General features: G+C 35.9%; 1 protein-coding gene across 1 annotated transcript in view; it reads left to right on the top strand.

Annotated features, from left to right (window-relative positions):
- LOC128216824 (voltage-dependent calcium channel subunit alpha-2/delta-3-like) overlaps positions 1–15,996 on the top strand; it is a 132,226-nt gene that overhangs the window by 80,942 nt on the left and 35,288 nt on the right. Inside the window, exons 7-9 of the mRNA XM_052923505.1 lie at positions 11,913–12,130; positions 13,238–13,405; positions 14,530–14,646. Coding sequence (XP_052779465.1) covers positions 11,913–12,130; positions 13,238–13,405; positions 14,530–14,646 — 503 coding nt within the window. The remainder of the gene's footprint in view (positions 1–11,912; positions 12,131–13,237; positions 13,406–14,529; positions 14,647–15,996) is intronic.

Here is a 15,996-nt window from a genome sequence, read left to right as displayed (position 1 = left end):
GGTTTGCCGGCTCTTGTAAAGTAACCGTACGGTACTGAGTTGCGTTCAAGGACAATTGCGTCCATAAAGCCTGAAATTTCTCAGGCTCTACATAGTCTGTTAGATGAGATTCACAGTGTTAGTGAGACCGAAATTTTGCGTGGTGCAGCGTTTCAACCCAAAAAGCCTGTCAAGCGCCCCGTCACGTGCCCTCTATGCAAACAGGCAGGCAGAAGTCGATATGATCACTTCTTAAGTAGTTGCAAGTTTCTGCCGGACAGTGACAAACAATGAAAGCTAAGGTTAGATCTACTGGTACTGATGACAAAGACAATTGTGGTGAACCCGACATTAGTGATGAAAGTCAGGATAACAATGATGATGAGGTGTATTCACTTCGTGTTGCCCCACTTTCTCGTCGTGTCGGTACTAAACAGTCACCTACAATGAAAGCATTCGTTGGTGCAAATGCGTTAACAGTTACACTGGATACAGGAGCTGAAATAAATATGATAAAACAATCTGTTGCTAAATTCATCAATGCTCCAATCAAGAAAAGCAACCAAAGTGCACTACAAGCAGATGGGGTCACGCCTCTTTCCATTTTGGGTGAAACGCGTATACAATTGGTGAGGAACAATGTTAATCTGGCTTTAGATGCCATCGTCGTCGACCAACTGGATGTGGATATCTTGGCCGATATGCCATTTATGGTGTCAAATGATATTTCTGTTAGACCTTCTCAGTATGAGATCAAAGTTGGTAGTTCTGAAATATTGCACTGCGGACCAAGAAATACCAACCTATCAACCAAGGTTCGTCGCGCTCAGGCCTTCGTGCTTCGTGCATCTTCACAGTCAGTGGTTGTCTGGCCAGGAGAGTCTACGGAAGTAACAGTCCCATCGGAACATGATCCCGAGGCCACATTTGCTATCGAGCCCAGACATGATCTCACACATTCTGTGGACAACTGGCCTGAACCTCAAGTAACTGAAGCTGCGTGTGGCAAGATACGCATTATGAATAACACGTCAAAACCTCAATTACTGCGAAAAAAGGCTCACGATTGCCAGGCGTACATTATCACTTCTGCTCCTACCAAACCTGCTGGTGACATACGTATACCTACAGCTTCGTGTACTCCTACTTCGAACAAATACTGTGAAAGAATTCAACTAGATCCTGACAATATCCTAGATGGGACCATACATGGAAAGTTTGTTTCATTGCCTGAGTTCAGTTCAGTGTTTGCACCTGATATTAATGGTTATAATGGGACCTTTCGAAGCAAGAGTAAACATGGGTCCAGTACAGCCTCCCTAACGTAAGGAGAGAGTACCCCAGTACAGTAAAGATAAGCTGGTTGAACTTCAACAGAAATTCGATGAGCTAGAAGCCAAAGGGGTGTTTAAACGACCTGAAGATATCGGTATTACTGTTAAGTACATTAATCCATCCTTTCTTGTGAAGAAGCCAAAAGGGGGCTACCGCCTCGTAACAGCCTTCGCGGATGTCGCTCGATAAAGCAAGCCTCAACCGTCACTTATGCCAGACGTGGACTCGACACTACGCACAATTGCCCCATGGAAGTATATTATTGTTTCTGATCTCACCAGTGCGTTCTACCAGATTCCACTTTCGAAGGATTCCATAAAGTACTGTGGAGTAGCAACTCCCTTCACACGGATCAGAGTTTACACTCGGTCTGCAATGGGTATGCCGGGGTCCGAAACTGCCCTGGAGGAGCTTATGTGCCGTGTTCTTGGTGATTACCTACAGGACGGCATTGTGGCAAAGTTAGCAGATGACTTATACTGTGGTGGAAACACTCCTCAAGAAATTTTTGATAACTGGAAACGAGTTCTCAATGCCCTTGACAAGTCTAACCTGAAACTTTCACCTACGAAAACCAATATCTGCCCCAAATCCACAACCATTCTTGGTTGGACGTGGTCTCAAGGTTACCTGTCGGCTAATCCTCACAGAGTACATTAACTTCTTGTCCACCGCCAGAAACGGTTCATGGTATGCGATCATTCATTGGTGCTTATAAAGTACTAGGCAGGGTACTTCCGGGTGCATCCAGATTCATGGCTCCCTTGGACGATGCAATAGCGGGTCGGTCTTCTCAAGAGAAAGTCAATTGGAGTGAGGAATTACTCGCTCATTTCAAGAGTGCCCAGAAGTCACTTACTAATCACCAAGCTATCTTGATACCACGGGCCTCGGATCAGTTATGGATCATTTCAGACAGGTTCGGTTGTCCAACGTGGTCTTGGTGCAACATTGTACATCATGAGAGGCGGCAAACTGTTTGTAGCTGGATTTTTTAGTGCAAAGTTGAGAAAACACCAAGTAACCTGGCTCCCATGCGAAATTGAAGCCTTAAGTATTGCCGCTGCAGTAAAACATTTTAGTCCATATATTGTCCAATCAAAAGTTCACGTTTTTGTGTTAACAGATTGTCAGCCTTGTGTCCAAGCTATTGAAAGACTGTATCGTGGGGAGTTTTCAGGCAGCCCTCGTTTGACCTCTTTTCTTGCGACAGTCAGTCGGTACAATAAAAGTGTTCGACACCTAGCTGGTTCAGCTAATGTTCCATCAGACTTTGCTAGCAGAAATGCTTCTATGTGTAATGAAGACAATTGTCAGATCTGCAAATTCATAGTGGAAGCTGAGGATTCTGTGGTAAGGTCAATACATCTGAATGATATTCTGGACAATACATCGACGTTACCATTCACAACACGGTCAGCTTGGATTGACATACAGTCTGATGATCCTGATCTTAGGAGAACACATGCTCACTTCAAACAGGGGACCAGGCCTTATAAAAAACTAACAAACATCAAAGACGTCAAACGTTACCTCTCTGTAGCGACCATCTCAAAAGATAATTTGCTTGTGGTTAAGAGAGACGATCCGTTAGTCCCCTCAACTGAACAGATTATTGTGCCTAGGTCAGTTATTGACGGCCTTGCTACATCTCTCCATATCAAGCTCAATCATCCGTCAAAACACCAACTTCTGCTTGTTATGAAGAGACATTTCTATGCCTTGGACATTAGTCGAGCAGATGAGAGAGTTAGTGAATCATGCCATACATGTGTGTCGTTGAAAACTTTCCCAGAAAGTCTCATGAAACAATCCACTGAGGATCCTCCTGAAACCGTCGGTATCTCATTTGCAGTTGACATTTTGAAACGCAATAGGCAGTTGGTTATGGTTCTAAGAGAGACTGTAAGTGCTTATACAACTGCTTGCTTTGTGGAAAATGAAATGCATGATACACTGCGAAATGCTCTGTTAAAGCTCATGTTGGAATTACATCCACTTGATGGTCTTTTCGCTTTGATTCGGTGTGATCCCGCCCCGGGCTTTGTTGCTCTTGATGACGAAACCCTTAAAAGTGTTCGCTTGACACTTGAAGTTGGTCGTATAAGAACATTAACAAAAATCCTGTAGCTGAAAAGGCTATTGCTGAGCTTGAGAATGAGTTATTGCGACTTGAACCAGGCATTGGGCCAGTTACTGAATACAGTTTGTCATTCGCTGTGTCTCGACTCAATTCGAGAATACGGAAATGTGGCTTATCCGCGCGCGAAATATTAACTCAGAGAGATCAGTTCACTCATGAACAAGTTCCTCTTTCTGATCGAAACATCATCTTAGAAAAACAAAGGTGTGACAATCATAGTTTCAGTGAAAATTCTAAACATGAATTGGCTACGTTTCGACACACTCCGGACATATGTGTGGGAGATCTTGTGCATCTATACAATGACAAAAACAAAGCTCAAAGTCGAGATAGGTACTTAGTTGTGCGAGTTGATGATAGCTGGTGTTACATTAAGAAATTTTCTGGGAATCAGTTACGATCTAATTCCTACGAGATAAAACTCTCAGAATGCTATCGTGTACCCGGTCAGGTCTTGGAACGTTTCACGCACACAGTGTGCCCATTTCACGAACACGAAAGTGATTATGATGAGGCTAAGATTACTTCAACTGAACCACCGAAGCCAGTAGCTATTCCTGATACCCTAAGACGCCCGGCATTGACACTGCATAGTCCTCCCGCTGAAGATCCTGATGACATTCCATTGTTTCTTGGTTCTATTGACAGAAGTGATGTTGAGTCTAGTGACATTCCTCACTCTGAGGTTCAGACACCGTCAGAATTTAGTTCGAACACAGAGCCTAGTGTCACAAAGAGGCCTCAGCGTGTTCGAAAACAGTCTAATTATCTAGAAGATTATGTTTGTTCATAGACAGAGATTTATGTGTGATTTATTACCTTGTTCTGTTTAAATAATTTGTTAAATGTCTCATATAAGGTTGTTCACTTGAAATTACCGTTTATTCTATAACTTTTAAAACTACTCTGTTTAAAGTTGACGAACAGTAACATCAATTGTGGAAGTATTGAGTTATCATTTATAATTAAGCCCTCCTTTGAAAAATGGACAGAAAAAGAAGAGAGGTCGCGCCAGTATTTGTTGTATATAATTAATGGTGTTACGTAATCGTGTGAATATATTCATGTACATCTAGTTGATAACGAGTTTTGTCCCTTGTTATAAGATTGGCCACTGTTGGTAATCTTTGGAATTAAACTGTTGTTTGTGAATTCGTCTCGATTCTTATTTACTGGAGAAGGGTTGAATTTCAAATGAAACGACGGTACTCTGAAAGCAAAAGTTAACCTTGAAAGTGATTGATTCTTTCCTGAGACCAATTGCAATACGAAATTAAATTTTTAACTTAAATATAAGATCAGAATGACAGTGTTTTAATTGGACAGTAGCACACATTGACAAATAGACTGAATATAATCAATGATGCATGTCTAAAGATAATGATTATATTGAATATTGGCTCTGGAAATTAAATTAGAGATTTCTGTAGTGCTGTTATGTTACTGATTTTACTGTGTAGTGATAAAAGAATCCCATTGACAACGGCTCAACATGGCCATACAGGTTCTTATTCGTTTTCAGTTCAATTACTTAAATGCTCAAATCAAATGAGATGAGGAATGTTTGGGCTGTAATATAGCTGCAATAAAATTAACGACAATTTAAATTTGTCCTGGAAGATGACAAAATTAGAACTCGATTTAATATAAGAGGTTGGATGTCTTTCGATAGTTCACCAATCCTGATTAAACGACATGAAAATTGGCTTAAGCAGATTTCGATCGATTCAAAATTATATTATAATATTGACAACTTAAGCGCATTTACTTTAAATTGCGTGGTCGTTCCTTGAAGCAATATTAAAGAATTGAAATCTTAACAGGTTTTGTTTGCTGTGTAGTTAGGTTTCTAATCACGGTAAAAGAAACTTAATATCAAATGGAACGTCAATAATGACTAATGACTGAATAAAAGCAGAACCTGGTTGGTGCTTGCCTCGTTTTTATGGCCATATTCGAAATACACCTAAAATATTAAGATAGGATTAAATGTCAGAATGCAAGTGATTTGATTGCACAATAATAAAGTAGAACAATAGACTGATTGTAATCAATGATTTAAGTCCAAAGACTGAATATCTGCCGAACGAAGCTGAATTAGAGATTTCTGTTAATCTACTATTTAAGAGTTTGTATTGTTAAGCGACAATCGAAACTGATTGTTTTTATTAAAAACGGATCAATATGACATTATAAGCATGGACATTCTAAAACGGTTCTGGTAAAGGTACTCGCACTTACAAAACAAATTGAATGAGTCATTGGCATTATAATAGCTGAAATCAAATTACAGATAGTTTGGAACTTGTTTTACTGGAAATATTACACAAATAAGTACTTCATGCATTACAAGGAGTCGAGTATCTTCAAACAGTGAACGAAACCCGAAACGACGTGTTATTTCATCGAAGTTATATGTTTTACTCTTTATGAATGATTACATAATGCTCTCCCGTCATTCAATTCCAATAAAATTTTATTATGTTGTCTGGGACGGTCTATACACTACTTAACAGTCAAGGGTTCAAGCTGATACCCAAGTTTCGTAAGGGAGAAGTTGTTCTCTAATCGTACGTGTATGTATCGAGTTAGGCATGCTATGAAAATTAAAACAAATACATAATCCTCTTAAAGATGGAAATAAAATTCTTACGTTAAAACGTGACATAATTCAATATTTTGTAGAACAGAGCTTGAAATATATACTTTCAATTGATAAACATTGGCTAGCAGAAAGTGCACTTAACTTTTAACACATTGAAAGGGCTAAACTCAAATAACGGTAATTTGGCAGACATTTAACATAGAATATGATAAAATAAGATGTTAAATCATTTAAAGAAGTCATATCACGACATGCAAAATGGCAACAAAAGTAACCGATGAACTCAAAAAAGTTTTGATATTAAGTAAGTTAACGCATAGGTATAAGATAATAGCGTAGATATTCCTAGGAGAAATATAGTTTACAACCTGGGGATTCAAACAAACGTATTTACCTGTCTTTGTTATTTTTTTCATATTGCCTGACTGGAAGTATACGCTGGTTTTAAAGCAAAGTCAGCGCCCTCTTTAAGTATGGAAGAACCTTAAACCTTAACTTATCTGTGTATCACTCAAGGGACATAATAAGAGAGAATAACAAAGAAATAAAATATTTGGTTAAAGCCGGAATTGAAATTCTAACGTAAACGATCGAATTGGGTGACAACATTCCAATGTTTGTAGAACAGAGTTTGATCTGCAGTCACATTTTTATCATTCAAATACAGTTGCAGTACATGCACTTATATCCTCCAAACAAATGAATGATACATTTCTTTCCATGTAAATTGCTACAATCAAATACAAACTAATTACTGGCAAGATGAAAAATATAAAGAACTTCATTTGTTTTAAAAATATTTTGAGACAGTTCACTTAAGCCGATTATATAACATTCAAAACTGCAACATACGATCTCGTCGGATTGATCAGTTTTAATATTGACTAGTTAAACCCTGAAGCTCAAAATGGCGTGGTTGTTCCTGGCAGCAATATTAAAGAATTGAATTTTTGTTAAGCTGTGTTGTAAAGGTTTCTTATCGTGATAATAGAAACAAATGGAAACAATCATGTTGATTGCAGAAAGAAAGCCTGGAGAGCGTTCGATTTGTTGAGATGTCTGTAAAGCTGCATTGTACTGCAAGGTCTATAAGCGATAATAGAAACTGATTTTCATTTCAAAATAACTCAAAGTAAGCTTTCATACATACTGATTTTCATTGTAGGCACTTAGATAATCCAAATACATGAGAACAGGCCTTTTTGCCATTAAATTTGCTGCAATAAACTGACAAAAAGCTTTGTAATCAGTTTACATTATGTAGTGGATAGTGCTACTATTGACTTGTTGAACTCACATGCTTGAAATTGAATAGAATTTCCTTTGAAGCAATATAGATCACTCTCTGGAAAATCAAACAGAAAGCACTTCATGTAATTCTAGAAACATGTTTTTCATTTTGTCTGGGACGAACTTAATGCTAGCTGAACATGGAATTAAAACAAAGTCATTGTCCTCTATTTCTTTGGGGGAAGTTATATGTTAATCTTGAAATTTTCTGCGTATCAATCGAGTTAGACAATCATAGAAAAGTAAAACACATAAATAAAACTGAAATGTACGTATTCAGTTTATGAGCATACTGAACAGAACATTAAATCAAATTCTAAATTTAATTAAGATGCATTCAAAACTATTCAAAATGATTGCAGTTAAATAAAAGTTCAGTTCGAATTCGTTTCACTTATAGAATGACAAAAATAACAACTTGTCTAGAAGATTAAGTTTAAGAAGTCAAATATATCCCGTTAGCTCATTAAACTCGATTGCACGACATATATATTGATAACACGACAACTCGTGTGACTCAATGAATTTTATATTGACAGGTTAAACACTCAGGCCAAGAATTGCGTGATTGTTCCTTAAATCAAAATTAAAGAATTCAAAGACCTTGGAGAGCCATTAATATTGATTTATCTGGTTAAGCTTAAAATCTAAGACACCAGTCAATTCATTTATTGCATTATTTTAATCAATGCATACTATTTAAATTAAAGGCTATTATGATATAACGTGGCCTTTTCGACGTCTAGTATCACGTCAAATTCGTTGTGTTGGCATGAATCGATTGAGGCCTACGCGGCCAGCTCGTCAGCAAAATACCCCTCTAAATATATAACTACTAATTTGTATATACTATATTAATTGCACACAATTAAATGCACGCAATTGATTGATGACGACAATTCCGGAAAAAAAAGATTCCTGGAAAGGTCGTCAAAAAGCTTTGTGAAGTTTGCAGATTTAAATAACCAGTAGCGCTTTGAAACATAGACTTAGTCATCGGAGGTACATGTTCAAAGAAATATAACGATAGGATATGAGAGACGGATGCTTTTTTGGCGACCTGCATGTATTCGTGTCGACCGTGAAGGCTATTGCGGTCTCGACAAATACCTTTTTACAAACCGAATCGACGTTACAGAAATGTAAGAAATACGTCCTTTTATATAAAATCTCTATGTTTACGTCAAAACATGACCAAATAATTATTCCAATGCCTTAAAAGTGTCGCTTATATTCGTTCAAAGTTTTGTACAATCATGTCATTTGTTTTTCTCTGGAAACAAAAACAGAACCTAAAGCACTGATTTATAAAAAATAAACCAAAACTGTTATCCAATCATTATTTAGCATTGCAACAGCTGATCTCGCTGGGTTAAATAAATTATATAATGATTGGTTACAGGCAGAACATTCATAGTGTGCGATCTGTTCCTCGAGGCCATATTAGAAATTGAAATCTAATAAGATTGCTGTAGGGCTCTATTGTATGAGTTTCTAATCGCCTTAATAGAAACTTAATTTCAATTGAAGTCGGCTAAATGTAGTCTTAAACATGGTTCCAAAAGATTTATTAGTCATAACTGTCTTTTGAGAGTGTAAAATATCAAAAAGGCCTTGCAGGAAATACGTTTAATTTATTACCAAATTATAACAAAAGCATATTCATTGTCCTCTTTCATCAGGGATTAATCTTTCACTCACGGCCATGGAATATACTTATAATCTGTTGAGTTCTTGCTTTTCTGTATATTAAATTTAAGGGTATGAACTCACACTTGAGACTGTTTATAAACATGTTCCCAGAAGATAGTTAAATTGACAGTTCAAGTTGTGACAGGTATTCTAAGGTTATCGCTGAAAATCAATATTTGACATCATTGAAATGTGAGAAGAAGGAGGTTACTATTTATCAATGTCCCAAACGTTTTGATACAGGTACCATCCTGGTACCACCAAACCAGTTTGTAGTTAGTCCAACAGTTTGTAGAAAGGGCATGATTTACATTTAGTTTGCTAAACCTTATTATGCAGCTACCGACCTTATTCCATCAAACCTGTCTAAACATTAACTGTTTGTAGACAGAGATTTATATTAAATCGTTATTATACAGCTACCGACCTGAAAATATTAAATGTCTCCCAGCATGAACTGCTTATAGACGAGTTTGATATTCAAACGTCATTATAAAGCTACCAACCTGATATCAAACCTTTTAAAACAAAAGAGATGAGGACTTTCCTGATTTTAGAATTGCTGCAATAAATAAAAGTTTGATTAGAAAGTCATTTTACTGGAAAGATATAAAACCCCTAATGATATGAAAAACTCGAATGTCTTTAGAAAGTTCACTAAACCTGATAACACAAAACGCGAAATGGAAACAATCTATCTCGTTTGACATTGGCTGTGAACCACAAAGGCTAAATATTGTGTTTTAATTAATATGTGAAGCAATAAATGAGAAGCACATGCTGATGATATTATTGAAATGCTTTATTGTGATATTTTTAATCGCTATAACGGAAACTGAATTAAACTTGAAACAGGCCTAGTGTGACCTTAAAAAGGGTCCCTCAAGATTAGGTAGTCATTAATATCCTCTGACATTACTTTGAAATTGAATGGATTTTTATAGGGAATGATTAAAGCATTATAACACAATTGTTGACTATTTATTGTTTGATAATGGCAATTATTACCCATGAAATTATGCACTATAATGACAATGCGTTTGAACAGAATTACTACATAATCGTTGTTTTAAGTTACAGTTTTAAGTAAAAAGCTTGCATTGTTCCCTGAAACAGTTTAAACAAACAAGTATGATTTCAAAATTGGTTAAACGCGAATAACAATACTACTAAAGTAACAATGCTTTAAAATCGACATGTGTACTTACTCCGGTTTGGCTTGAATGCCCATGGTCGTTGTCGACACACTTCGATTTATGTTTTTGTTTTAAAATGGACTAGCTTCAGACTATATTAATTATTTTTATTGACATAGCATATACGAGATATATCAATACATGTCTTTATGCCAATAACAGGTTTTATTTGACAAGTGTAAGATCGCAATATATTTAACCGAGTGGGCACCAAAAGATACGATTAAATCTTCATTGAAACGAACCCTGTCGTGTTAAAGATATCAAAACGTTTCTGTAATGATGACATTTGTAAAAAAAATAAAGCTCTGACTAAAGACTGAATTATAAAAATGTGGAGATTTGATGTTGTATTACTCGTTGGGTTATATCTTCCTAAAAAACTCTTAAAATTTGAACATAATTACATTTAACTTGACACTAGGGCGACGCAGTGTTAACGACGTATCGCTCTTTCACAGATGTGATTAACGGATTGCTTAAAAGGTTTGCTTGTCAAGAAAGTGCGATGCCTTTTGACAAGGAAAAAACGGATCTTATCAACGCGGGGTTTAAAATCGTTTTACTCGTATTATTGTATTTGAAATAACTTAAAATCTAAAAAGGAATGACACATTGCGCGTTTAACAATTGAATGGTAACTGTACCAAATATTAAAGAGGAGCAAAAGTTTCAAATGAAACCATGACAATATTAAAATAAAACGTTCAAAAATATGTCCACTCGGAAGGGTTATCAAAGACATTATAAATTTTGAACTAATGCAGGATATAAAAAAATGAATTATATAATAAAAATAATATATAATACCTTCATGATTCAAGTATAATACAGTATTTTTAGAGACAGTTCAATTTTACGGTGATAACGATGATATAAAGTTCAAATAATAATAATAACTATATTCTAGCTCCGTTACTCTTAATTTTTTTCAACTGCAATCTGATAAACAATGATAAATATTCTCGGAAACTATTTAACCCTTTTTTTCCGCACACACATTATTTTCAAATGGAACCAAAATAATATCGGGCTACCAGGCATCAACACTTCGCATAGTTGTGGGTCGGACTTTTCAACCCAACGTTTGGGGAAAGGGTGTGTGTGTGTTGAAAGTCTTTCTCCTACAAGTATATCAATGCACAATTCCTGCCAGACTGGAAATTCTGTCTTCATTCTATGGATGCTAACTTAGCGTCTATTTCATTTTCATCAAAAAATACATCGGATGGATATGCATTGGACGGATTTCAATGTCAGAATTCTTTTCATTTAACTACGCTGGTAGTAGACCTTGTAGACTGGTCGTTCAAATTTCGCAGTTAAAGCAAAGGACTTTATTCTTAAGTATTTATGCAAATATACACTTCACTAAGAATCAATTTTAAATTCAAAATACAAACTTATCACACTAAAAATTTTTTTTTTATTAGTATTGATTTTAAGAACTACTTATACATGTGCATCGGTAAATATCCGAGGTTGTTTTTGATGGAGACTGAGCGATGTGTGTTCGATTGACTTTTGATGTATTTGTTGCTATCTAAGTATCGTTTCTATGGAATGTATTGACGTGTTGCGTAAACTTTGTTCAACAGAAAAATACTTTAAAGTGAAGTTTCAATTTGATTTAACAAAAAGGTTATATATCATTGTTTCGTTGCACTTTCAGGAATGAAATGGCCTCGGAACAACGAGGCAAGTGGTATCGATCTATATGATTGCCGCGTACGAACGTGGTACCTTCAAGCAGCCACCTGTCCTAAGAACGTGGTCATCCTGTTGGACGCCAGCGGTAGCATGAAAGGTCAGCGCATGATCATCGCCAGCAGCACCGTGAAACACATGCTTAACACGCTGGACGACGATGACTACTTTAACATTATCCGGGTGAGTACAAGACCCATGTTAATAAAGATTATGAATGTGCATTTGAGACTCAAGACTAAACAGTACTTCTATTGTACTGTATAAATGCAACTAAGAGGGCACCTACTTCATCTATGACTCCTAATGATACATGGCTTACCATAATACTAGTTCCCGAATGTGCAGACTATTAATTATTCATTGATACAAGATACAAAACATACCTCGATGGAATATCGTATGAATCTTGATTAACCCATTTATTCAATAATATAATGGAAGGTAATGGAAACTGCTTGGACAGGCTAAACACATGAAACGAGATAACTCAACGCCATTTATAAAGAATATTATTTGTTATATCTCACCTCCTACATAAATAACGCTATCCGACTGGTCAAGAGCGATCACTTAGAGGGGATATATAATCCATACACCTCTTGTAATCAAAAGTGCTCGGTATAATGAAGATCCGCTCTCGCGTTGTATAAAACTACTTAGGGTTTATATCTGATATTTCACTATAAAAAGTTGAAGAAATTAGAAAAAACAACAACAACTTAACATGTCAATAAATAATGAATACCGGTCCTGTCATAAAAAAGATACTGTCTAAGTCATTACATCATTCGTGTATTCCAAAAACGTCTTATTGATGTTCTTCCATATGATTTTATGCGCATCGTAATGCGCAATAGTTTCTTGAATATGTCAAGCAATCGTATATTTTTATATGAAATATGTGTCTGCATGTAAAATGTAATTTACTGTCAGCTGAGAATTAACATAACTTGTGATTAAGTTACATTATAAATGTTGTTTTTGACAAAATAACGAGCATAATTACTCCAGTTTCTTATAAATGGATAATATACTGAATAGTGTCCATACTTGAGCAAATGGTTTTTTACAAAAGTGCTCCGTGTCAAAATGAGTAGTTTTTTTTTTTTAAATTGCATATTAAAGGCTTCAAGTATTTATAAAAGCATTTTCAAATATACCTTGAAAACAATAAATTTACTGGCTTGTCGTATATGTTATATTGTTAGCATTAAAAATTTATGGATTTAATATGCTCCTGAACACAAAAAGCCTTTATATAATTCTACATGAAAATTATCTTCGCAGTTCTCCGACAAAGTGGAATATGTGGACCCTTGCTTTAACGGCACCATGATGCAGGCCAATGTACGAAACAAGCGGAAATTACAGCAACTCGTGGACGAAAACACTGACACGGGAGAGAAGGCAAACTTCGGGATCGCCTTTGAGGAGGCATTCCGACTTCTCAATCAAGTAGGGATAAGCTCGTCTAATAGGAAAGAAACAAAAGCAAACAGTTAAAGAATGGCGAAGCGTTTATACGTCAAACCTTTTGCATATGATAAATCCATTTCTGATCTCAATTGACGAGCACAAAACATCTCCGCCAGCATTCAGTATTGTTCTTATCCCTTAGATACGCCTCAGTTATTCCAGTCAGGAGATTGGCCAGTTTTCTTTGCAGTCAACATTTGAAACAATACGATCATTTTTCGTCGAAAACATCCGCGGATGTATGGCGATACATCAGTAAAAGTAGTTCGTAAAATTTTATATAATAATACTAATTAACTTAAGTGATTTAACTTAAAATTATGTTGTATATCTAAGATTGCAAATGAGGTGTATTATTGTATTTACAATTGAGATTCACGAGAGGAAAGTCATAAGATTTAACTACAAAATTGAAATAACTGCGCGATCTACTTGCAGCGTAGTTAAATTGAAATATTTCTGACATTGTAAACCGTCCATATTCATCCGAAGTTGTTTTCGAGGTAAAATGCCCGAAATGTGTGCCCATATGCCCATGTGTGCAGTCCAATCAAAACGCTTGGATTCTAATATAACAGTTAATTGAAAATAAAGTGGATATTGAATACAGCTCCTGGATCCGCTAAAATATTAAGTTTAGGTACTAACACTGCGATCGACAGTGATATTTAAGAATGACTATGAGTTTTTTTTTCTTTTTTTATATCGACCATATTTATCCGTTAAATACATCGTGCTGAAATGGGGAAATAAAGAGTGTATATAAAAGAAAAAAAATCAGTACAAAGAGTCCACAATTATCTTTGTATTTGTATCACTGTGAGTTCGAATCGCAACAAACAGGAACAATTTGAATTTATATATTGGGGGCTCTGAAAGTACTTTCGCAGACATTTTTTCTGAATAATTATTAATAAAACTATCCACTTAAACACGATTATGTGTTGTTATTCCGGGACATGAAATAAATAAAAAGGACATTAGAAATTATTATTGTAAAAGGCATTTATTGTCAATATGTAAAACGTGTTATCTATTGGTTATGCTGTCAATATGTAATAATTGGTTACACAACCATTTTATATATTGTCTTATTTACATAGGAGCGCTATGAACGCGGTGGTCGGCCGCTGTGCAACAAGGCAATCCTTCTCATCACGGACGGCGTGCCAGAACATTACGCCCATGTCTTCCAGGAGAACAACTGGCCTCACAAATCGGTAAGAGATATGAAGAAATAGACCAATTTGTACTCGCTTATCCGCTGTAACAAGCAAGCGACGGATGAAACCTTTCCGTATTTTATGGTAATAATCTGTTTTAAACCGTCATTTGGCGAGATAACACGGTAAGCGACGGATTAAACTATTCCCATTTGTATTCAATATTCCGGTTTTAACCGTCAATTAGCAGGATAAAACGGTAATTAGCGGGATATAGCTATAATCCCAATGTACTCGTTAATCCGGAATTATCTGCTGTATTAAACAGTAAGGGCTGATTAATCAACTCCCAATAATACAATTAAAACTAAAGGGACCATCCCTGAAGTCAAAACATAAATATTTACACCTCAACTTCCATTCCTTAAATGAACTGCCTTTAGGCAATTGCGTTCATCAATCGATGAACGCAACATCTTCGGATATGTTCGGATCGTAATTCATTGCATAACAATATACATGAAAGCTATTGATCTTGTTATTGGTTGTATTGTGTCTGCAGGTCACGTCAAATATAGATCAACATTTTTAAAAGTGTTAGTTTATTATATCGGTACCAGAAGTGATTCAATTTTACGTTTAAAAGTGATTTCAAGTGGTTGATCTTTTCCCGCGTTATTGTGACGTCATTTGAAAAAAATGTTTCCGGTTATAGTCGGGTCGTTCTATTTACAGAATGGGTAAGAACGGATTACTGAAAGGTTTTCTTAAATGAAATGAAGTATTTTTTTACAATTCTTGAATGAAATAATGAACTATTGGTGTAAATATAAGGAATGAATTGCGGGGTTGATGTCATTATCGGGGATATGAACGCAATTGGGTTGGTCAAAGTACGCGTGGAGTCCTTCGGACTCCACACACATTGACCAACCCAATTGCGTTCATACCCCGATAATGACATCAACCCCGCAATTCATTCCTTAAATAAACCCTGTACAAGACAAAGGCCTTAACGACATTGATTAAGAGACACAAATGTAAAATAACCTCATACACAAATACATACGCAAGAACTATATCACACACGCGTCAAAATAGCATTACCGATATATGATAACCGCCACAATTCCTCGATGAAAACACTTGCAATTCAAACTAGGAAATGGCATATAGAATAATTGAGAATAATTGGTTATTTATGCAGCTTATCACGTTTCAACCGACAGTAGTTGTCAATTTAACCGCTCAATACATACGTAAGCCCATCGATACATATTATATATTATTGTAATAATTTATAATTAAGTGCAAAATAAAAAATAAGCACAATCTGTGTAAGCATCAGCTTGAATATTAATCAACTTTGTTGATATATACACATATGGGTATGATATTTTGGGTATG

Source organism: Mya arenaria, chromosome 14, assembly GCF_026914265.1.
Source record: "Mya arenaria isolate MELC-2E11 chromosome 14, ASM2691426v1".
Lineage (NCBI taxonomy): Eukaryota > Metazoa > Mollusca > Bivalvia > Myida > Myidae > Mya > Mya arenaria.
Note: the sequence above shows the minus strand (reverse complement) of the source record. Positions and strands in the feature narration are given on the sequence as shown.